Source organism: Stegostoma tigrinum, chromosome 14 (genome assembly GCF_030684315.1).
Source record: "Stegostoma tigrinum isolate sSteTig4 chromosome 14, sSteTig4.hap1, whole genome shotgun sequence".
NCBI lineage: Eukaryota > Metazoa > Chordata > Chondrichthyes > Orectolobiformes > Stegostomatidae > Stegostoma > Stegostoma tigrinum.
In genome coordinates, this window is record NC_081367.1 from 21,883,411 (window position 1) to 21,909,007 (window position 25,597).

Below are 25,597 nucleotides of genomic sequence, written 5' to 3' on the forward strand. Positions count from 1 at the left end.
CCTTATGGCTCAAACAGTAAGGGCAATTTCACAATACTCAAACTTACAGTTAGAGGGTAACCATGCAATTATCTTTGATTCACTAAGATCATAGCAACATTTGTTTTCAATCTCATTTGGTATAATTTAAGCTAAAAATCAAATTTGGCACATTTAACCAGTATTTGCATACTATCATAACTATCGAACAAATTTATTTCTCCATATAATTGGAGCTTCATATTTAATATGTGAAAATACAGTCACTGAAGGACAGGTTTTAAAGCTAACTATTTTACCACCTCTAGCGCTGACATCAATAATTGACCTGTTTCCAGGGCTAATAGCTATCCTCAGCATTTCATGCAAGCATGTATTCATCTGGCTTTCAGTTGAATCTTGGCCTATGTTTTCACTGGCCCTTGCACTTCCATTGTTTAGCACATTTTAAAACCAAATCAAACCAAAAAAATGTAGTCCCACCAAACTGATTCACTTCTACCTGAGCTGCACTGGCACGCTACATACATCTTTAGGCATGGAGCACAGAATCATTTCCATTCCAAAAATCTGTTGAGAAAATATTGGCATGTACTAATTTATAAAATCTCAAGTTAAAACTAGCATGCAACTACTTTTGTGGTTTTATAACATTCATTAATGCAGTGTTAAAATCTAGACAAGTTAAATTGCATGGTGCGAAATTTGTGTGAACATAATGACTTGTTTGAATGACAGGGTCTTTGAATGCATCAACAGAAAATGTTCACTCAAAAATAATGATTCTTGAAGATTCTTCAAAAATACTATACAAGGGCACTCATATCTTACAATACAATGCAATTTTCTTAAAGGGTGTCAATGACAACATTCTGTTACAACCAGTTCCATAAATATGAAGCTAATGAAACTGTGGGTGGATCCCGAATCAAGTTATAGCAGTGGGTCAGAATATACTGGACTTGGGAGTATACAGCCAATGCATCCTCTCCATGCTGCTGCCACGGCCTAGGAGTTGGAAAAAGAAAGAAAATAAAGATAAAGACATTGTTAATAATTTGAAATCTCCAAGGTAAACAGTAATCCGGAGACAAATGTTGCAGATAAAGCAAGATCTTTGGCAACTGTCTCTCACCTGATGTCACAGGGAAATGCTATCTTTGCAGTTGCATTTACAAGTTCAAAACAAAGTATCTTGAAGATCTAAACCATACAAAGCATTTGCACCGACGTGACCATGTCTTTTAAAATGGCTTGTTTAATTAGTTGAGTTTTGAAATCTAAACTCTGAAGAATGTCTAGCTTTGGCAATTTGTTTCTATTTGATTTAATAATATTTAAATTTCACATCATTACTGCCATTTGATTTGCAATCCTGTTTTAACAGCAAAATCAATGTTGTTTAAGCCACACTTTTGAGAATCTCTAAAATTGGAATATTTGTGAAAGCCCTCAGCTTGGATGCTACAATTACATACACAGAACCTTACAAATTAAAACAGATCAGTTGAAGCATTATTCTCAATTTTATTGACATTTCACAACATACACAAATATGCACAAAATAGTAACTGCTAAGATGATATAGGCAAATAAAAAGTTGAGTCAACTTATTAGTGCGCCAGATCCATGAACTAAATTAGTAGGAACAAACCCTTTTTTTGTCAGTGTTCATGGATTCTTACATTTCAAAGCTGATGTGCCAAGTGTGCTTGTTTTACAATACTTGCACATGGGGACCTTGTTTCTCAAGCAAATGAATAATGTACAAAGAATTTCAGAGGATTCATTTTACAAATAGTTATCAAAAGCTAGAAATACTGAGACATGAAACATTCACAGTTTGTAAAATTCAACTTTTCCATTATAAAACACTTACTTCAGAAAAGCAGAATGTATTTAAGTACTCTCATTGTACCTCTTTCATGTGATAGATGAGTACTGGTTGTAGTGGAGTGGCATGGTGGGAAGGAGGAAGCCTGATTGACATACTGCTCTTTAAACATTTTAGGATGCATGTTCATTTCCTGATGTACAGTCATGAGAAAATTCTATCCATTGGTTAAAAGCTACTCCAAATATTTAGATTTATAATGTTAAACAATGGAGGAGGCCAACAAACCAGATGGATTAATTAGACATTGACTTCAGCCATGAAGGTTTGGTGAATTAGTGACAAATCACAATATACAGCTAAGTTAGGGACACCCCAAGATGTACCTAAATTAATTAGCTTAAGTGTTCTAGTGTGCAACATTTAATGTTTAAAGAAAAACCATTCAACACACTTCCTAGCTACTGAACACAAACATGAAGGTCTGTCTCACACAAGTGTCAGTCCTCAGTAGGCTGCTTAAAATGTCTGCATTTGTTACACAATGTAAGCAAGTGCTGTATAACTTTTTTCCTGCAATAAAGCCAAAAATGATCTAACATGAAAATTAAACAGCAATCACATGATCAAATGTTGTTCAAGTAAATGTACAACCATTCAGATGTACATCAAGTGAAGAAACCTTGGTAGGAAAATGTAACTGTAAACAAGCCAAATGTTTTCTAAATTCATAGTCAAAATCTTGATTAAGTTATTTGATACATTGGGTATTTATATTCTACTGAAAATCAATCTCTAAAGCCTAACCTGTCAATGAAATACAGAGCGTGTGAATCAAGCTTTATGCACTTGCTTACAGACATAATTTGTGTGTTTGACAGCAAAGTATAGCAGCCACTGCTTCCGAATTTCCTCCTTCCTTGCTGAATATGCTCGAGAACAGTCATCCTCATTTCCACTGACCCAACACGCGCTCAGCTCACTGTTCAGTGGGACAGAAGCATGACCAACATTTGGTATTTATCCAGTGCCCTTGCTCTGTACTGATTAGCTTACAAGAAATATACTTCAATGCAGCAGCTCCAAGTCTTGCTTCTCATACAGAACAATTAACTAGAGCCTTGGTTTCAGTTTTAATTGCCTGGCAAAGAACATGCAAGAGAAAAGCACTGAATGGAGATCAACAAGACAATTCAAGTGACAATCATTAGACTGAATACGCCAGTTCTCTAATGACAAAAATGGAGATTTGCAACACCTTTCTTTCCTCATGTTTTCATTAGTACCACTTTATTTTCAAATAACTAAACATAAAATGCTTTGCTAGTTTCAACATTAGTTTACTGGAAAAAGGGCACTAAGACTAAGTTACGTTTTGTGGCTATGATTTCTTGGGGGGTTAATAACCTTTATAAACTGGTTATTCACTAAAATGAATGGTTATGTTTCAATTGCAACTTTGCACTGAAGGCCATAAATGTGATGAACAGATCAATTCTATTAGATAAAAAGAACCTTTTTCCAATTTTTCAAATCAGTATGTGGACTGAAGTGTGCTATGTCTTGCCTGTATGTCATTGAAAGTTTTTGATCAAATGAGCTACAAATCAACACTTACAAGCTGCAAGTATAATGATTTACTGATTGCATGAGACAATGAGTTTCTATCATATAAATGCACTATTGACCTTATACCCAAAATATTTAAAAAAAGCAGTGTTAGGAATTCAGATGCCTGGAAGCAGCAGTTTGGAGTGTATGTTCAAATGGTCATAAAAACGTGATTACATTTAAAAAAAAACAAGAAAAACAACTTCATATGATACAACAGTCTCTAGTTGGTAAAGGCAGTAAAAAAACAAGTTGTGAACAGGAAAAAGTACTAAATTTAAGTGTTTTTTTTTCCTTTTTAAACTGGCCTGTAACTAATTACTGTAAATTTATAATTCAGTTAAGGTAATACCTATTCTTGAATACTTACTATATTAAAATGGGAAAGTCCTTTAGTAATTTAGTGAGAAGAATATAATTACTGAATCACTTCTTCTTGGGTGATTGAGAGCAAAACAGACTACAGAGTGTAGTACTACATGGACAGACACGACCTTAGTTTTGAATTCTCCTTAACTCAGAAAAAGTGGTGAGAGCACAAGAGCTGTCCTGTGACAGTTACAAAATTATTCAGAATCCCTAGTATTACTCCCCTTCAATTCTATTTAAGGCATTGGAAAAGACAGGATTTAACTGCAATGGAATAGTCACATGAACCAACAATACATATCCACACACTGGCCATATTTCAGTCAAAAGTGGTCACTTGGGTAAGACAAAACAAGGAAAGAAAGCAAGGAAATAAATCTCTTTCAAATAAGGTTTTTGGTGGATGAAAGGGTAGTTTCAAACAGATGGAATATTGGTCAGGTCTACTAAATTTCACTGACCAAACTACACCACCCCCCAAACAAAAACAGTTACAGAATAGTCCTAAATGATATGGGCAAAGGAATTCATACCCTACTCGCTTCTCTACTATAGAAGCTATCCCTCACCAGGTTGTGTCCATATCAATTGTTGTACACAAAGCAGCACTGTTTCTTTCGCAATCTGTAGTTAAGTCAGGTAAACTTTTAGACAAAGGACTGTGTCTGAGCACTGCATTTAAAAAAAAGCAAACCTTTAAATTATAGTTTTTTTTGTCCTAATGCTAATTCAGGAAATGTGATTACTTATCCCTCACTCTGCTAGAACTCATTGGGGATTGCCAAATTATTCAAGATGATCTTGTATTATGTTGATTACTTGGAAAAGCAAATGTATTTTTAAAAAAATTCAATAAACTGAAACACAAATAGGTGTTGAACAATCGACCCAAACATACCATCAAAAGATGACAGCTATTAATACAGGAAGGTATTCAGATTTTATACGAAAATGAGCATAATCATGGACATTAAAACTTGTGAGCAAGTCTCAGTCAAGTAGGCAAATATAAGCTATATCACTTCCTTAAAGTCAAAGTACAAATATTTGTACATATCTGAAACAGCATTCGATGAGAAGTACATTTGTGTGAAGTCATCAATTGGTTCTCTAGCTGGCCAAGAGATATTAGTGTGGCAGGACAAATATGTATTTAGAAGCATGCAGGATTACCATATTCAATGCACACTAAATGAAATTGCAAAAGCTTTTGCTGATACTCTGTTTTAATCCTTTACAATGTCAAAAAGCATCCAAAGCATAGAAAGAACTCCGAATTAATGAACCTGTACAGAGTATGTACATACATTACTTACATCCAAGGATGCATAATGCAGAAGGACCAAGCACACTTTTGGACTGGAATGAACAGCAATATTGTTGCAAGGTAACTGTTTTTACCAAACTGGCATATTTACCTCAGATACATTGTAGGATGTGAAAATGTCACTACTGCAAAAATTAATAATGTCAAGCAAAGTGGAAGCTGCATAATCCCAGCCCAAATGCAGACCAGGTTCTTACAGGATATGACACACTCAGTAATGAGAATTAACCTTCAATTCAAAAAAAATACGAAGTCCTAGGCATTACAGCTCAACACAAATCTTGTGCGTTTGAGATTTTGGATGGTTAATAATTAAACTAGATTCTCACTTGCAAACAGATACAGATGACTAAATTTAAAAAAAAAATCACATCAATTCCACTTTGCTGCAACTTTTTTCATGAGGTTATGTAACTTCACTTATGTAAGTTCAGTATCACTTATCAAATGCACCCAAAATTCCATTAGCTGTACTGAAAAATAATTTCATTCAGTTGTAAATAAGCTGTGTGGGACACCTTCAGTTAGTTACTTTGTCTTTATCTGTACACAGTGCATGAATTATCAGTTCTTAAACTTAACATTTTACTTAGTTTCTTTTCCTAGATCGACAGAACCAGTTTATCCATTAAAAGATTTATATAAAGAAAACTGTACTCTATTAATATGGGGGATCTTAAGGTCTCTCAGGGTTCACATTCACGATATGATCAAAGGCAAAATGAGATTTTAAAATTTAACAAGAAACATCTTGTTAAAGAAGTTTCAATAAATGCAAAAACTTAGTTTGCAGGAAGTTAATTGTTTGCTGTACTAAAAATCCAAAAAGGCATATTAACAGTACAGGTCTAGAAGCTGTTTATACTGCACAATGTACAGCTCTTAATAGATACTATGCTAGACTGAGCAGACAACTTGTATAAGATTTTCTGTTAAAACCATTTTGATGATTTATGAAATACAACCAAATCAGACCAAAACAAAATTCACGAGGCAGAAAGGCCACAAAGTGCTCAAAGAGTTTTTGTCGTACATTTTTCTCCCAAACTGCTCCATCTGTAGCATATTGAAAACTTTTTGTAGGTAACTACGGGGCTGATTACTTTATAATACATTTATTTTAAATAGTAAATTTTGGTTTTTCAAGCAGTGCAGCCTACATTTATCCAACAATAAGTAGATACAAGATTTTAAAAAGGGAACACTAAAATAAATTTTACATTATCTTGCTTTACATGTCAGATTTTAAGGCAAGTAAACCACATCTAAAAATATTTAGATATCAGATTTCTGCAGTCAGGTATTGAAGTAACAATTTCATGGCAGTGTAATGTGGGAATCTATTTCCATCCAGGAAATTACAAGACCACCATTTTTTCTGCTGAGAGGGGTTTGTATACCGGGATCCTGACCAGAAGTGACTCATTTTGAATGTTATTCAAGAATTATAAAATAAACCCCAGCATCATGACCTCAACTTTGAAAAATGTGTTAAGTTTTCATTTGGTTCATCATTAAAATGGTTGCTGTAAACATTATGGATTGGGATCTCAACCTGAAAATTGACTACTGCCAATGAAATGGCAACATGTACATGGTAACAAGGGTAGATTCCATCCCCACCACACCGAGTGTCAGGTGAGTGAGGAGGTTGTAAAGAATTAAAAATGCTACAAGTCAAACAATTAAAATTGGAAGTTTTATGCAAAAAGAATAATACTAATCAAATAGTGAAAAAAGGAATCCCAAGATAATGTAAAATTTAAAATTGGTGTTCAACTGTTCCCTGCCAAGTGAAGTAATTCGGTCTTTCCAATTCATTGCCATAGTGATGAAAGCCAGCGCTGGATCGGAGCAGATTTTCTTCAGGAATCAGAGAGAGAGACAGACTTAACAGATTAAAATCTTAACAACAGACTCCTACTTCTCAGTGGTAAAAATCTATTTGGGGCTTTCTGGTCCAGTCAAATCCTTTGGTCTTCCATGTTCTTACGTTAAAACAGCATTTCCATTATCCTTCAAGCAGGTAAACTACAAGCTCATAGGTGGCCATCATTATAGCAGTGTTTGGAATCTGTCTGACCAGATGAGTGATAAGACCTCGGTAGAGGGATCTGTAACCTTCTTCAGTTATTACTAATGAGAATGTCTGAAAAAACGATCTGTACTTTGTTCCTTCTTCTCGTAGTCTAGTCCTTATGACCTCTGTGTAAAAAGGAATTTAAAAATCAATTAATTTATAGTTAAAACACAAGAATCCTCATAGTGCCATTGTTCAATCTCATTCCACCTGGGATGTCTGCAGGCTCTAAATATTTTAATTTCAGTCTGTGCTAGAAATTCACAATGCCACTATCTATTTCATTTGTCACAACTGTGCCCCCACCTTCCCCCAACAGCATCTGGGTCTGTTTGGCTACCTATCTGTAGATGTGATTTAGAGAACACCACATTAGTCCTGAATAATGCAACTTTCCAAGCAATATTGCAAAACATTAGAAAAAGGAAGAACTTGGTGATATAATTCCTAATCGTTTCGTTTCATATCATAAAAGGTCCATCAGAGGGGATCTCCTATTGGTCCACAGTTTACAGACAGGTATTGCTTACAAGTCCTAACATTTAACGGTTCATTTAATACAATACAAATTGCAGTATTATAGCGAGTTGAGAAGATTTGTAGCTCAAGTTGAGGTTCTGGATGTGACAGTTTGCTCACTGAGCTGGAAGGTTAGTTTTCAGACGTTTCGTCACCATTCTAGGTAACAGTGAGCCTCCGATGAAGCACTGGTGTTATGTCCTGCTTTCTATTTATTTGTTTAGGTTTCCTTGGGTTGGTGATGTCATTTCCTGTTCTTCTTCTCGGAGGATGGTAGATTGGCTCCAAATCAGTGTTTGTTAATGGAATTCCGGTTGGAATGCCATGCTTCGAGGAATTCTCGTGCATGTCTCTGTTTGGCTTGTCATAGGATGGATGTGTTGTCCCAATCAAAGTGGTGTCCTTCCTCATCTGTACGCAAGGATAATAGTGATAGTGGGTCATGTTGTTTTGTGGCTAGTTGATGTTCATGTATCCCGGTGGCTAGCTTTCTGCCTGTTTGTCACAGATTTTGCAAGGTATTTTGTAGATGACGTTCATTTTGCTGGTTGTCTGTATAGGGACTCAAGTTCATTAGCTGTTGTTTTAGTGTGTTGGTGGGTTTGTGGGCTACCGTGATGCTAAGTGGTCCGAGTAGTCTGGCAGTCATTTCGGAAATGTCTTTGTAGGGGAGAGTGGTTAGGGTTTCTGGGCCCGTTTTGTCTGTTTCTTTTGGTTTGTTGCTTGGGAGGGGGGGGGGGAAAGAGGAGGAACGGTGGACTGTGTTAGTTGGGTACCCGTTCTTTTTGAATACGCAGTATAGGTGATTTTCTTCTGCTCTGCGTAGTTCCTCTGTGCTGCAGTGTGTGGTGGCTCATTGGAATAATGTTCTAATGCAGCTTCGTTTGTGGGTGTTGGGATGGTTGCTCCTGTAGTTCAGTATTTGGTCCGTATGTGTTGTTTTCCTGTAGACGCTGGTTTGAAGTTCCCCATTGGCTGTTCGCTCTCCTGTGACATCTAGGAATGGCAGTTTGTTGTTGTTTTCCTCCTCTTTTGTGAATGTTATGCCAGTAAAGGTATTATTGATGGTCTTGAAGGTTTCCTCTAATTTGTTTTGTTTAGTGATGACAAAGGTGTCATCCACGTAGCGGACCCAAAGTTTGGGTTGGATGATTGGCAGAGCTGTCTGTTTGAGTCTCTGCATTACTGCCTCTGCTAAGAACCCTGATATTGGAAATCCCATGGGTGTACCGTTGGTTTGTCTGTAGGTTTTCTTACTGAAAGCGAAGTGGGTGGTAAGGCACAGGTCCACTAGCTTGATGTTGTCCTTTCTGATGAGGTTGGTGGTGTCTGGTGTATGTGTCTTCTGTTCTTCTAATAGTGTAGTCAGTGTTTCTTTGGCCAGGTTGATGTTGATGGACATGAACAGGGCTGTTACGTCAAAAGGAGACCATAATTTCATCCTCTTCTATCTTGATGTCTTTGATGGTGTTCAGAAATTCTTGGGTGGAGCAAATGGAGTGGCAAGAGTCTTCTACTAGGTGTTTCAGTCTTTGGTGTAGTTCCTTGGCTAATCTGTAGGTTGGTGTTCCAGGTAGCGACACTATGGGTCTGAGGGGGGCTCCTGGTTTGTGAATTTTTGGTAGTCCGTAGAAGCGTGGTGTGTTGGATCCATCTGGTTTCATTTTTTGGAAGTCTCTCTTGTTTAATTCTCCAGATTTTTGAATTTTTGAGTAAGGCTGTGATTTGGTTCTCTAGTTTGTGGGGTCAGGTCTATCGCCATCTGTTGGTAAGTGTCGGTATCTGCAAGCAGGATTATAACTTCCAGACTTCAACTTTTTTTCCACCTAATCAACTGGGAAATGCAATGAAGTAGGTGTGGCTTATTACTCAGGCAGAAACTGGTTTTCAGAAACTAAAGTTCTGCCAAAGCACCACGAACACATCTCATGCCCCACCAAGGGAGTGAACATTCTGGACCACTGCTACACAACCAAAGACGCCTACTGCTCCATCCCCTGTCCACATTTTAGAAAACCAGATTACAGCGCTGTGTTCTGCCTCCCAGCTTACAAGCAAGATCTGGGACAGGAGGATCCTTCATAAAAAAAGTACAATGCTGGTCAAGGAAGACCATCTCCAGCACTGCTTGGAATTGGTGGACTAGACCATGATCTAGTACTCAGCACAAAAACCTAGATTTAGTTCAGCACCACAGACTGCAAAAGTCATTATTCCAAGCGTTCCACTACTGTAAACTTTGGATGAACCAGAAAATCCACTCCCGAAAGACCAGATGTGCAACGTTCAAATTAGATGACAGACCAATACAAGAAACCCAGACATGACCTCCACAAAACCATCAGGGATGCCAAGGGGCAGTACCAGACCAAGTTAGAGGACTAAATCTTAAAAAAAAAAGACAACACTGATGGCCAAGGCCTAAACAACATTACGGAATACAAAATGAAGCAGAGCAAGATACCAAAAGACACATCCCTAACTGATGTGCCCAAGCCTTGGTTTGAGCAGAATGCCAGCAGTGTGGTGGCACCTGCCCCGACAGCCCCAGACACACTTGTTACCTCCGTCACCGCTGCAGTGGGTGTATCTCTCAGTTTCTCAAGGAAAGCAACAGGCCAGAACGGTGACCCCAGCTGAGCACTCAGATACTGTGCAGGCCAACTGGTGGAGGTAGCACGAACATCCTCAACCTCTCCTGCCCACAAGCCAAAGTCCTCACCTGCTTCAAGATGGCCACCATCTTCACTACAGCAAAGATATCACATGCAACGTGCCTTAATGACTCCCACCCAGTGGCTGTGACCTCAAAAATCACGAAGTGCTTTGACAGGCTGGCCATGGTCCAGCACATCAACTCCAGTATTCCAGCCTGCCACGATCCCCTACAATTTGCCTACCAAATTAACAGGCCCACAGCAGATGCTGGATCCATTGCCCTGCACTCACCCGTGGAGCATGAGGACGAGGACACCCACTTTGGACTCCTGACTCTCGCTCCACCGTCAACACCATTATCCCCTTCAGAATGATCTCAAACTCTGACCTTGGTGTTAGTTCTGTCCTCTGCAACTGGATCCTCAGCTTCCAAACCCGGAGACCGCAATCAGGTAACTGCACCACCTCCACAACAACACACAAAACGTTGGAGCACCCCCAACACCCAAGGATGCATCCTCATCCCCCTGCTGTACACCCACAAATACATGTTTCCAAATTCCAAACAAATGCTATCTACAAGTTTGCTGATGACGCCACCATATTGGGACAGATATCTAATAAGGTCATGTCAAAATTCAGAAGGGAGATAGAGGGCTTTGTGATGTGGTGTAATGAAAACAACTTCTCTCAAAATAAAAAAAAAAATCAGCAAAACTAAAGGAACTGATCATTGACTTCAGAGGAGAACATGTCCCCACCTACAGCAACAGAACGGAGGTTGACAGGGTGGACAGCATCAAGTTCCTCGGAGTGACAATAACTGACCACCTGTCCTGGACAAATGCGCCATTGAAAGCATACTGCCCGGGTGCATAACAACCTGCTCTCCCCAGGACTGTCAGAAACTGCAAGAGGCGGTGTGCACAGCGCAGGCCATCACAGGAAACCAACCTTCCATCCACAGACTCCACTTACACAGTTCAGTGCCACAGAAAGACAGCCAAAGACCAATCGCACCCTCGTAATCATCTCCTACAACCTCTCCTGTCAGGCAGATGATGTAGAAGACATGCTTGAGCAGGTTCAGGAATAGCTTTTTCCCAGCCACTATTAGACTGATAAATGGACTCACTAGCCTCAAATAATGCTGATCGGTGCTAATGTTGATCTCGCCTAGCAATACCCTGTGCAATATAACCTGAATACCTCCAGGCCCGTTGGATCCACACATCCTTGCTTACTATGATCTGTTTGTACTGCTCACAAAGCTTTTCACTATACTTCGGTACACGTGACAATACCTCAAAGATATGTCCACAAAATTACATCAAGGGGGATTAAAGGGGTTAGTAAGATGCAGCAAGGGTGAAGCGGCAATGAGGATGTCCCAATTGGATATTTTATTCAAAACCCACTACAGGTTTATCCTAGAATAGTAAGTTAACAACCAACAAGGAGAGATAGACATTCCAGGTGCAGAAAAAAAAACCCACTAACCATGAGGATATGCTATACTGGTGGCACACGATTTAGATGTTGCAGCAGCCAACATTAGGGCGATAAAGTCCGAAGCATATTTTACAGAATCTTCTTCAGGATCCATGTTTGAAGAAGACTTTGATTGCAACAGTTTTTGTTTTATGCTTTCATAAATTACAAAATGAATCACAGTCTCAGAGATGCCAGCATAGGAAGCAGACATTCCTCTGTAGAAGCCTCTGATACCATCAGACTGATATACTTTTCGCACACATTCAAAAGCATTCATTCGTCTTTCACCTCGGTTCCTATGAAAAAAAAAGAAAAGGCAGACAAAATAATGTCAACTTAAACATATTTTTCCCTCAATACCTTCTGCACTGTCCAACAGATACCAGAATTATAGTGCTACAGAATTATAGATCTTGGCAAAATGATCAATCCTTTCTAAAAATGTCAAAATAGTTACTATCGGTTTAACTGTGAAAACACAGCTTAAGATGATTTGCAATTGAGATAAATGCTTCAACAGGATTGCCCCAGTGTAAAAGGGAAAAAACATTTTTCTGAAAGAAGGAATGAAGGGTTGCAAGCCTGGGATATTGGCAGAGGAGGAAGTTAGATCAATCAAGGTTAAAACAAGAAATAGAATATGCAGCGAGACAGAATGGCAAAATACTCAAAATAGAATGGGGAAAAAAGGACCAATGAAGAAAAATTAAGTAATGTGTCGAGAGTCTGGAACAGTAGTATCGAAATATGTACACAAATTCAAAATTGTCACAAAAAGAAACAATACTGGAGTTCCAATACTATACAGATTAGAAAGGCAGGCTTATAGGAACAATAAAAAACCACAGGTTATTTAGCTCAAGCCTGATTCACCATTTAACAAAATCATTGTTGCCCTGTGACCTAATGACCTATTCCATTCTTAATCTCAAAAACAATTTGTCAAAGGCACATCTGTTTAAAATATAGCAATTCATCATGCAATTGTCATTTAGCGAAACAGTTCCAAGCTTCTACTAGTCTTTGCATGTCAAAGTGTTATGTAAATTCACTTTTGACACTTTAACTTTCTGAAAAAAGGAACAAGATGTCAATCCGAATGAAAATATATGAAGCATGTTAACAACTTTTTCCTTTCTCCCAATAGATATAAAAGAACATTAACTAAAGTTTAAAAAAAGTCTTATTTACCGGGCTTCCAGTTGCAAGCGTGTCTTTATGAGCCAGATTGGATTGGTGGCTGTAATAGCTGTAAAGCCTAGGAAGAAATAACAAATACTGAAACCAGGACCATGAACATCAAACGCAAGAGCATGATAATTATCTGCTCAAGTCAAACCACAGTTAAACACATTGTAGGTAGAATACACATGGGCACTTTAGGAAATCGGTGATGTTTTCATTCCAAAGCAGGCCTATCCCTCCTGGTTAATTTAAAAGAACAAAATGTGACTGATATGATGCAACCAAAAAAAAAACAACACATGCATAGGTAGGACTTCTCTTTTAGAGAAATTCTACTTCTTTCCCAGATTAGAAGGAATAGCCCTGGGGAGCAAAAAAAGGGCGATTTTTGTTTAGGGTGCGTAGTGGTGGCAGTAGTCTAATGGATGCATATAACAGGAAATATTGTGGTCATAGGGGGATTGAAAAGAGACTTTTTTTGAATGCTTTAATGTTAAAAAAACTTTGCCGAAGATAGTAAAGTTACAATCTAGCCTTTTTTCTAACTAAAAAAAACTCATCAATTGCTGATGCCACTAAAATCCATCATTTACTTCTGGCATTGAATGGAAATAAATATGAATATGATTGGATGTAATAAAAATAAAAAAAGGTCAAAAAAGCTAGTCCAAGGCAAATTCTTTTTACAAAAACTTGGAATATTTGACTTCATTAAATTAAATTTTAAAAATTGAGTTCTAACAGCACATCAGGCAACAGCAAAAAAAACTTGTAAAGATTGTGAATTAAGAACAATTATCCAAGTTTATTCATGGTTGTTGATTGCTGTTAGAAGGGCAGCCAACTGAACTAAGCCATCCTGAGGATGAACAGAATTAGCTTACCATTCCTTCCCACTGGCCCTTTTACAATCAGAAAGTTGGACATGTGTAAGTGAAGATAAGAGCACCACAATGATCATGCATGTTAAAATAACCTATCGACACTCATTGTGTAGGATGACGTTGACAAACAACAAATTGAGCATGGTCACAGAGGGCTGTTGATATGTTCATAACCAGTGCAAGTCAACTTTCCTTAGAAATGGAGGAAAGAAAATTAAAAGTAGTACAAACCATTTGCTGGCACCTGACATACCACAGGTGTGTTAGCTGCTCATGGGAAAATGAACAGGAATAAAATGCACCTCAAATGAGGACGCTTACACAGAAAAGAGGTATATTTATACCAATTAAATCTGCAAACAATTCTTAAAGAGAAAACATTGATTAAGCACATTGTACATTACAATGGAGAAATCAGCTCAAAATATCAAAACATTTACATTTGTTAGATTTAAAAAACACTGCAAAAATGTTTCTTGGCATGAATGTATAAGTTCCAGTTGTCAACTAAATGTCCAGGAAGCTGTGTGTTGATTTTCAACTTTGCAAGAAAGGCAACCCAACTAATTCCTCCTGTATTTGCTGTACAGCAAATGATCATTGTCAGTTTAATTCTGCTTTCAGATTCTTAAAATTAGCGTATCAAGTAGCTGTAGTTTTAATTTTACAGCTCACTGACACCAGGGTCCTGCCACCAGCACTGTCAGAAGTAACACTTCAGCTAGGAAAGGACTATGCCACTGTTACCAGTTCTGGTTTGGTACATTATGCGTGAGAACATAGTCATAACTGGGAGCTGGTCAGGGGGTTAAAGCAGAGAGATGAACTGGTGATGCAGGTGTCATGGGCAAAAGGTCAGCATTTGTTACCCATTCCTAGCTGCCTATGATACAGCATTAGTAGGCATTCTTTTTAAAAGATTACAAACTGATAGACAGTAAATGGGTCTGTGCAAACATGAGGCTAAGAATATTAGTGAGCGAGCAATCCTTTGTCAGTTACTGATTTAAGAGTGAAAGCTATTTAGGGAATTCACCTGTATTGATGTTGGACCAGGGGTTCATGCAAGGGAGAGTTAGAGTTATGGGTTTCCTACCATAAAACAGGATTAGTCTAATTGGGTTTAGAAAATTTCTACAATTTTTTCTTCAGAATTGCCTAAGACAAGCAGACATTCAGGAAATGACCTCCACCTTTTACATCTGAACCTGAAGGTTACCACATTGAATGTTTTAAGTGGCGGCTTGGCATAGTGTCACTAAAATACACACAGCAAGGGTTTATATACATACTAGACATGAAATATAAGAGAAGAAATGCACTATGCACTTTCAAAAATGAAAAGTTGCATCCAAAACCTGGAATAATAAACTGATAAATACTACTGGTACACATTGCAGCCTATTAAGTAATCAGTGCTCAGTTCAGTACACAGAGTTAAAGCTAGCCGTTATTTCTGCTTACACTGCCGAAAGGACGTGACCTGCCGATGTGTAGCACGGGATGACAGGATTTCATGCTTTTCTTGGGAGAAATGTACAGTATATGCCTAAAATAGACACAGGCTATCTGTATCACAACAACAAGGTGGTGACCTTATGAGATGAACTTGCAGTACTATACCTTTTGGTAGAACTCAAATAATTAATTGCAAGTCTCATTCAAGTTGAGATCTTTCCCCCCTCTTGAACGACTGAATTAAAAAAAGGGCCAAAGGTGATAGTGAAAAAGTTTATCCTTAAACATTGGAGTACTGAATTTTTTGCTATTTGCAGCATAGCTTAGACCAGAAAATACTATTAAAGGAACACTCCTACAAAAGTTAACTGTCAGTAAAACTGTTACAGGAAGATGGAAAATCATTTGCGAACAAATGAAAATGCTAACCTTGTCTTAACTGTAGAAAATACATAAAGAAAACAGTGTACATCAGAAGCCTTGTTATTTCATTTGTGGAAGAGAGTCTACAAAGTAACCATATAATTAAAAAAACTATCTTGGAATATCTTTCTTGTTTGGGCTCAGAGTGACACTGCCAAGCAAGATAACATGATAAAAAAAAGTATAGCTTATCAATGGCAATGTCAATAAACCCCTGCTCATGAGACAATTTTGTTTCAACTTTACAATAGAATATATTTGCATTGAAAACAAACAGCTAATTGTACTTGAATATGGCCATGTGAACATACAACAATTTGGCTAACCACTTTTCCAAACACTTGCATTTCTTTATCAAAAGCTCATGAAATCCTGCAACTCAGTCTCTTGTTATTGTATTGATCAGAATCCTATCAGTTTTTTGGTACTTTGTTGAGGAGTCTGTCCATTCTCAGCTAAAAAAATAACCAAATGTATTCACTCTTCCAAAGAAAGCAATATATTAGAAATAGAACAAACATCACAATGCTCAGAGTAAAAGCCACATTAGATTATTTTCTTGCACACAAATAATTATGTTCTATTCAAGGGTCAAAGGATGAAATGTTGTCTTGCACAGTATGTACTGGAGTAACCTTGGTTTAGTTGTTGGTTAGAGACAATTTCTATCTATTAAAATTCATCCAAACATCAATAAGAAAGCTTGCCAAATTTAATGAATTAGTTAGTTTAAAGACAGACAATATACCTCGAGTTTTCAAAGAACCACATCATGATCAAAAAATTCAGCCTAATCATTGCAGTGTCTGTTCCAGTTTCTCATCTTTTACACAGTCAAAGAAAAAAAAGTTACTAACAATTGGTCCAGGAGACTTGGAAACAAAGGATTGCAGATGCTGGAAGCTAGAGTCAACAGATGCAAAGATGGATAAACACAGCAGGTCAGACAGCAGGAAAGTCAACGTTTCAGGCCAGAACGCCAAATGGTTTCAGCCTGAAATGTTGACTTTCCAGCTCCTCAGATGCTGTCTGACCTGGTGTGCTTTACCAGCTTCACATCTTTTAACAATTGATCCACTTTGGGCAACTCAATTACACCTTGTGTGATTTTGTACAAAGCCACACATTCTGGGATAGTGAAAAGTCTAAAATAAGAACTGTATGCTAAGTGTAAGAAATACTTTTCAATGATATCTTAACTCGCTATAGCTCACCCTGAGCATTACTAGCAGAGCTAGTTATCTACACAGAGCTTCAGCATGCTACTCAACCAAGGAATGCACGTCAGAAATATCGGTGTATTCCAAGTTCAAATAGGTTCAATTAACAAAAAAGTTCCCAGATATGGTGGTCATATGCAATTAGTTCTCATGATGTTTCTTTTTGAAAAGGTTTGCTACAATTTTTCATTGACTTTTTAAAACAATTGAAGCAAAATTTATTAGTGTTCTAAAATTCACGACAAAGAACAAATTGAGTTCACAAGCAAAGGCTTTTCATACACATCCTGAGATCATAAATTGGGGATATTCTCACTTTCGAAGCGTTTTATTGACCATACTACCGATATATGCATGCCATCAAAATTTTTAAACCAATGTGAAATAGACTGCCTCCATGTCTCTGTTCCATTTGCCAATATCTGTCAGGACTGCGTTCTTGTTGCAGTGTTCTTTCCCTACTATAAATTTCAGTGGCACAGTTTAAAAACAAGCATGCAAATCGGCAACAAAAAACAACAAGACTTAAGAAATAGGAACAGTTTAAAAATCAGCAAGAGGATGACTAAGGGATTGACTGCTTTGAAAATGTGACAGTAAACTTGTGGAAACTTTTGCAGTCAGTTCTAAAGGCAAGTAAAGAGAAAAAGATTGGTGAAAACTATTTGGGTCTCAGTCAGAAACAGGTCTATTTATAAATGGGAACTATAGAAATGGCTGACAAACTAAATTCATACTTCGGGTCTGTCTTCACAAAAGATGATACCAATGATATACCAGAACTAATGGGGAACACAGGATTTAGTGAGAAGCAGAAATTGAAGCAAATTTGTATTAATAAGAAAATGGCATTGGAGAAACTGATGTGATTAAAGGCTCAAACCTCAGGACTTGATAATCTACATCTCGGAGTACATAAGGAAGTGGCCTTAGAATGGAAAAGTGTGGATGCATTGGTGATCAATCTTCCAAGATTCTTTAGACTCTGGAACAGTTCCAACAGATTAGCTACTCTCCAATGTAACCCCATTAACTGAAAAAGGGAGGTAGAGAAACAAAAAGGGAGTCACAGACCAAATGAGTCTGATATCAGTCGCAGGAAAATGCTAGAGCCGACTCCACTATCAAGTATTTTATAAGAGCCCTCAAAGCAGTGGCAAGATCAGACACAGTTGGCATGGATTTATGAAAGGGAAGTCACGCTTGGAATTTTGAGGACATAATTAATGCAGTTGATCGGAAGAGCCAGGAGATATGGTTTATTTGGACTGCAGGCTTTAAAAAAATTCCCTCGCAAGGGGTTAATGTGTAAAATTAAAGCACATAAGATTAGGGTATTCTATTGGGAGAGATAGAAAATTGGTTAGTAGACAGGAAGCAAAGTAGAGAAAAAGCGTCTTTTTCTGAACGGCAGGCACTGACTGATGGAGTTCTTTTGAGATTGGTACTAGGATCCCTGTCATTCGCAGCATGTGTTAGTGATTTAGATGAGGGAACTACATGTAATATCTCAAAATTTGCAGATAACAAAACAGAGGAAAAGGTGAGCAAAGAGGAGGATGCAGAGATGTTGTAGTGTGATTTGACAGGTTCAATGAGTGGGCAAATGCTGAGCAGATGCAATATAATATGGAAAAGTTTGAGATTATCCACTTTGGTAGCAAAAATAGGAAGGGAGAGGTTATTTGAACAGCCGTAAATTGAGTGGAGGAATGTTTAACAAGACCGTGCAGTCCTTGTGCAGTTACTGAAAGTAGGTGTGCAGGTGCAGCAGGCAGTAAAGGTGACAAACGGTATGGTGTCCTTCGGAGCAAGAGGATTCAGGGACCAGAAATAGAGTGGTTATATGCAGGAGGGAGTACGTTCCCGAAGGTTCAGGAGTGCGAGCGCGAGAGCAAGAGCAAGAGCCATTCCTTCGCCCAGAGGGTGGTGAGCCTGTGGTATTCACTGCACAGAAAACAGGAGGCGACAGATGTAACTCTTGATCCCTTAAGCCTCAAGGATTTTCGGGGGAGGATGAAAGTAGAGTATTGAGCTCAGGGATTGGAGCAGGGAGAGCGTGGTAATGGGTATTGGGGGAAGCCCTTCTGCTAGTTGAAGTCATACCTAGTTTATAGGAAGTTGATTGTGGTTAACGGGGGTCTGTCATTTCAACAAAAATTCCTCAGGGTAATGTCCCAGACCCAAGCATCTTCAGTATGATGGAGTTTGGGTCATAAGGTCAGAACTGGGACGTTCACTGATGGTTACAGTGTTCAGCACCACTCAAAGCTCCTCAGAAACGGAAGCAGCCTATGCTCAAAAGAAACAAGAGCCAAGCAATCTCCAGGCTTTGGCTGACAAGTGGCAAGTAACATTCCCATCAGGCAAACGCCAGACAGTAACCATCTCAATTAACACAAGGACTGCAAGTCTAACCATCACACTTTTAACATGCAATGACAGTATCATTGATGAATCCCCCACGATCAACGTCCCAGGGAAGGGCACTTGTAGCACAATAGTCGTATCCCTGCCTTTGAATCAGGGAACCTGGATTCAAGGCCCACTTGCTCCAGAGGTATGTTGTAACATCTGATTAGTCGGATGAGAAACTAATATTCTGGGAGTTACCACTGACTAGAAACTCAATTGGAGCAGCAGTATAAATAAAAATACCCCAACAGCAGGTCAGAGATTAAAAGAATTTTGCAGAAAAAAAAATGCTCACCACCTGACTCCCCAAAGCCTATTCAGCATCTACAAGGCATACGTTAGCAGTATGATGGAATCCTCCCCACTTGCCCGAATGGGTGCAGCTCCAATACTCAGGAAGTTTGACTATATCCAGGTCAAAGCATCTGGCTTAACTGGCACTACATCCACAAATGTTTACTCTTCCTACTACGGATGCTCAGCAACAGTCAAACTCTGCCTACAAGTTGCACTGCAGAAATTCATCAAGGCACCATTGACAATGTGCTTCATTCCCACATCTATGACCAACAAGGGGGACAAGGGCTGCAGATACATCAGAATATTACCACCTGCAAAATCATCTCTAAACCACATCATCCTGACTTGGAGATCATCTTTCCTTTACTGTTACTGGATCAAAACCTTCCTGCTGATATTGTGGTCTACCTACAGCACATGGGTCACAACAGTTCACGTAGGCAGCTCAACACCACCTTTTCATGAGAAACTAGGAATAGGCAACAAATGCCGGCCAGCCAGCAACATGTCCCACAAGTGAATAAAAAAGTATGAAGCGTTTAGAGGTCTTAATTCTGTCCAGGAAAGTTTAAGCCACAAGTAGAAAGCCTGACCCAAAAAGAGACTGTTCAATCTCATTTTGGGGATCAAAGCCAGGCAAGTGCTTGAAGCATCTGGGGGGGGCGGGGGGCGGGGCGGGGTAGGAGGAGAAGAAACATTTTAATTATCATGCCCATAATTCTACCATTTCAAAAAAGCTAATTATGGAAAGGAAAAAAAAGTTGGACCAGAAATTTAAAAAAAGGTTCTGAAGTTAGGAGAAATTCAATTTTGCTAAACACAAGACAGGATTTAGCAAACAACTACATAAACCAAAAAATCTACAAAGTAGTAGGAGCCATATGGTGGAAGCAGAGGGCCAAAATATTTCTGTGAAGGAGGGGCTTGGAGGCACAAGAGTCCAGTAAACCCAAGTAAATAGAAGCCCGAGTATAGAAAGTGTTGAGGATTACTTAAACAAAAAAGTCATGAGAAGATGAAAAATGAAAAAATATACTGGTTAATAAAATAAAAAGATAATTCAAAAGTCTTTAAAAGTATATGAGAGACAAAAAGGATAATCAGGAAAAAGGAGTGGGGGTTGAAGTGTAGAGCCAGAAAATACATGAAATATTTTGCACCCATCAACATCAACAACATAGGTGTTTAAAAAAGAAAATTAAGGTGGGGATTCTGATAAACTTGAGTAACTGGATTGGAAAGGGAGGAGGTACGTATGATTTTAACAGGCTTAAAAATTGGATAAATTCCCAGGCCTAGATGAGGTGCCTGTTGGACGACTGTAGGATGCAAAAGAGGCTGCAGCAGGCAGCCTTGACATTAATGTTCAAATCATCTCTGGACAAGAGGTGCTAGGAGATTAGCAGTCTTCCAACATGATACAATTATTTGAACTTTTGGGGGGGGGGGGGGGGAGGGGCACTACATGTAAGTGAAAGTAGTGCAATTGAAACATCTTTAAAAAAAGTGATTAAATGAAGTGATTTTAAAAAATGAAATACTAAACAATGGTTCATACATTTTCTATGACATCTACGTGAAGACACCAATGTCCAAATTTATAGAAGATGCTGAAATAAAACAGCAATTATTATATCTGCATTGAGAATACACCTATAGATACAATACTTTTGACTCACTGAAAATTCACATCATTTTAAAAATTAACTTGCAGGTTTTGAAATTTGTAAGTTAGGAGACCGCTTTCTCCAAATACTTTTAACTACATTCCTCAAAAGTTAAGGAAAGAAGCAACACTCTTTACTCTCACCTGCCACTCCAGCCGAGACCATGTGGACCAGGCTAGAATCTGGATCCAGGACTGCATTCAACTTTTCCTTGGAACTGGAGTAAGCAGCGAAGTAAATTGCTCTAGAAGAGGGAACACAATTGCATCATTGAAACATTAGCCACACTTTAAACCCAGCAACTTGGCAATTATTTAAGAAAAAAAAACTACTTTCTCCTCTGCGCATTTTTTCAAGAAAGTAACACTGTGTGCAAGTTCAATTTTATATTTTGTATTTCATTCAGAATTATTTCCCATTAACAAAGATGAAAAGATCAAAAAATGAACATAATCATCTCAGATTCACAAGGTTTAAAGATGACAAATCTGAGGAATTAGATTAGTTTTTTGTTACATCCAATGTTCTCTCAATTCATTTTCCTGTGTGAAAGTGATTCAAGCATGCACTACTTCTATAGCAAAATATTGTTGCTGGCTGCACGTAATAATTCAAAGCTGCCAACTGTAGAGTGACCTGCACAGCACACTCACGTTGCTGTGTGACTGAGTAGGAACACCAGCTCCAATTGTTCAAACAGAATCTGTCAAGTTGTGCATGTAGACAATCGAGCATTCTGGAAGACTGGGCCATGATAAAAGATCTGTACCAGAACTGCCACAGAGTTAAGGACTTGCATGGAGAAGAATGCGTTAAAAGTGTGTACAAGAAAATTTTCTGATTCAGCACGTGGACATTACCTACTAGAGAAGGTACAAAACTTGACCTCTTCTTGGGAAATAAGGCAGGGAAGATGACTAGAGGTGTCATGGAGGAATACTGTGGCCATAATTCTATTCGTTTTAAGTGATGGAAAAACACAAGACTGGATCTAAAAGTTAGTTCTAAACTGGAAGGAAGGCCAATTTAATGGTATTAGACAAGAACTTTCAAAAGGTTAACTGGGGAGGGGGAGATGTTTACAAGTAAACAGACAGAATGAAAACAGGAAGCCTTCAAAAGAGTGAGGTAACAAGAGTTCAGAGCCAGTATGTTCCTTTTAGGATGAAGGAAATGCTGGATAACTTGAGAAATTGAGGTTTTAGTCAAGAGTAAAAGGAGGAAGCAGGGAAATCAGGAGGGCGAGAAAGGGGACTTGAGATAGTTTTTGCAAATAGGGTTAAGGAGAATCCAAAAGGGTTCTCCAAATACATTAATGTCGAAAGGGTAACTGGGGAGAGAATATGGCCCCTCAAAAGGGGATCAGCAAGGCTACCTATGTGTGGAACAGTAGGAGATGCTAAATGGGTATGGTGCATCAGTGTTTACTGTGGAGTAGAATATAGAAGATAGAGAATGAGGAAGTAAGTCGTCACATCTTGAAAAACATTCATATTATAGAGGTGGTGGTGTTAGACGTCTTAAATTCATGGGGCCTGATCGTGTACCCTAGAACTGAGAGGTGCTAGGAAAGTGACTGCTGGGCCCATTGTTGAGACACTTGGGTCAATAGCCATGGGTGAGGTGCCAAAAACCAGAGGTTGACTTAAGTTATGCCACTATTTGACAAAGATAGTAAGGATAAACCTGAGAACCATAGACTTGTTAGCCTGACGTTGGTGATGGGCAGGTTGGTGGAAGGAATTCCAAGTGACAGGATTTACATGTATTTGGAAAGGCAAGAATGATTAGGAATATTCAACATGGCTTTGAGAGAGAGAAACTGCATCTCACTAACTTGATTGGGTTTTTGAGGAAGTAACAAAATGAGGACTGATGAGGGCAGAACAGCTGAAGTGATCTTTATGGCTTTCAGTAAGACGCTTGACAAGGTTCCTCATGGTCAACTAGTTAACAAGGTTCGATCACACGGAAGATGGAGAATTAGCTATATGGATACAGAACTGAGGGTAGAAGACAGAGGGTGATGGAGGAGGGTGGCTTTTCAGACTGGAGGCCTGCAACCAGCAGGCTGCCACAAGGATCAAGGCTGGGCCCACTGCGGTTCGTCATTTATATAAATGATTTGGATAGGAACACAGGAGTGATGGTGAGTTAGTAAGATGATACCAAGATTGTTGGTGCAATGGACAGTAAAGATGGCTACCTCAGTGCATCAGTTGGGCCAATGGGCTGAGGGCTGACAAAGAGTTCCAGATAAATGTGAGGTGCTGCAATTTGGAAAGGCAAATCAGGACACGACTTGTACACTTAAATGGTAGGATCCTGGGGAGTGTTGCTGAACAAAGACCTTGGAGTGCGCACTCACTGTTTCTTGAAAAAGTGGAGATGCAACTAGATAGGATAGTGAAGGCAGCGTTTGGTATGTATGCCTTTATTGATCAGTGCATTGGTGTGTAGGATTGGGAGGTTGTGCTGCAGTTGCACAGGACATGTAGGCCACTTTTGGAATACAGCAAGCAATTCTGATCTCCCTGCTACAGCAATGTTAGAAAACTTGAAAAGGGGTCAGAAAAGATTTACTAGGATCTTGCCAGGGTTGGAGGGTTCGAGCTATTCAGCTTCTCCAAATAGAGTGGGGTTATTTTCCCTATTGCGTGTGCGAGCTTGTAGAGGTTTCCAAACACAGGTGGGCCACAGATAGGGTAAATAGACAAGGTCTTCTCCCCAGGGTGGGGGAGCCCAAAACTACAAGGCATAGGTTTAAGGAGAGGGGGAAAAAAATTCAAAAAGGAACTTGCAGGGCAGGTTTTTCATGCAAAGGGTGGTGTGTGTATGGAATGAACTGCCAGAGGTAGTGGAAGAGACTGGTACAATTACAACATTTAAGCCATCTGGATGGGTACAGGAATAGGAAGGGTTGAGAGGGATATGGTTCAAATGCTGGCAAATGGGATTAGATTTATTTAGGATATCTGGTTGGCATGGAGGAGTTAGACTGAAGGGTCTATTTCTGTGCAGTATCTCACTATGACCTTAAGTCTATCAAAACAACTGAACGAACAAAGTGGTGTAGTGAGAGAAAGGAGAACCTTCCAGCAACTTGGACAAACAGGTCAGTTTCATTAACTGATCTTCACCTGATGCTTAATAAAGTACAGTCCAATGTACAGGATAAATAATAGGAGAGATTATGGATGTATTGGAGACCAGGACCATCCTCAGATTTAAATAAATGTTAACAAGAATTGGGATCAGTTTACACATCTAGTTGAGAATACTTAGAAAATTCCAATTACTTTTTTTTGAAGTTTTGTTTTCAAAATAAAACCCTAGAGCTGTAAACCCTTGTAGAGAGCAAAATGTGCTACACACAAGGCAAGCCAAATTAAGACCATAGCTTTGGAAAACGCATCTCAAAAATTGCAAGGATAAAGTTCAGTATTCAAACCAGCAAATGCTGCATTCACTGGAGGTTATTCTTTCAGCATTTGAAGACAGAGCAGACAAGTTAACATTGCACATGTGAACAATTTTTCCATCTCACTTCACAATGCCTTTCTTCTAGATTTGAGCTACTTGTGAAGACTAAAAGGTTACAGCAATTTTCTACCTACAATTATTAATAAAATGACCCACTTCATAAATATTCCCACTGAATAAGAACCTCGTGGCTTTCAAGTATTAGAAAGGTTGCACTCTGAATGATAGATGTTCTGACTCACATTGCTGTTAAATGAAGGGCTAAAGTAAGTCATTTACAAACACTTCAGTCCACACTTACTAATGATCTTATTAAACAGATAGGCCGTGACTCAAGTGATTCAATTAACTTTTGCTATTGCTCTTAGTCACAGAAGGCAAACTCAAAAAGCCATATACTTGCTGTTACTATTAAGATTTTTGGACATCACTTTGGAAAAACACCATTAAGTGTATTTGCATTCCTTTTACAACAGGTTTAAGTGCTGCACATGACACTTCACTGTTGGAAAAAAAATGAGCCAGCTTTTTTCAGTCTGCTAATGTGTAGTGCATATAAAGAAAACAGGTATACCTAATTTTATTTAATAAATTAATGAAAGCCATTTGTCTCTTAAATCATGTCCCTCATTTACAATATGTCAAAAGGAATCCTAGATCATATTAATTCTGTCTTCATTCATATAACAGG

General features: G+C 38.6%; 1 protein-coding gene across 1 annotated transcript in view; it reads right to left on the minus strand.

Moving 5' to 3' along the window:
* Nucleotides 1–1,486: 1,486 nt before the first annotated feature.
* Nucleotides 1,487–25,597, minus strand: part of LOC125457558 (solute carrier family 25 member 36-A) — a 61,176-nt gene continuing 37,065 nt past the window's right edge. Inside the window, exons 4-7 of the mRNA XM_048541928.2 lie at nucleotides 21,567–21,667; nucleotides 13,063–13,129; nucleotides 11,878–12,167; nucleotides 1,487–7,325 (exon numbers count right to left, since the gene is read on the minus strand). Of these exons, the coding sequence (XP_048397885.1) occupies nucleotides 7,132–7,325; nucleotides 11,878–12,167; nucleotides 13,063–13,129; nucleotides 21,567–21,667 (652 nt within the window). The 3' untranslated portion in view covers nucleotides 1,487–7,131. The remainder of the gene's footprint in view (nucleotides 7,326–11,877; nucleotides 12,168–13,062; nucleotides 13,130–21,566; nucleotides 21,668–25,597) is intronic.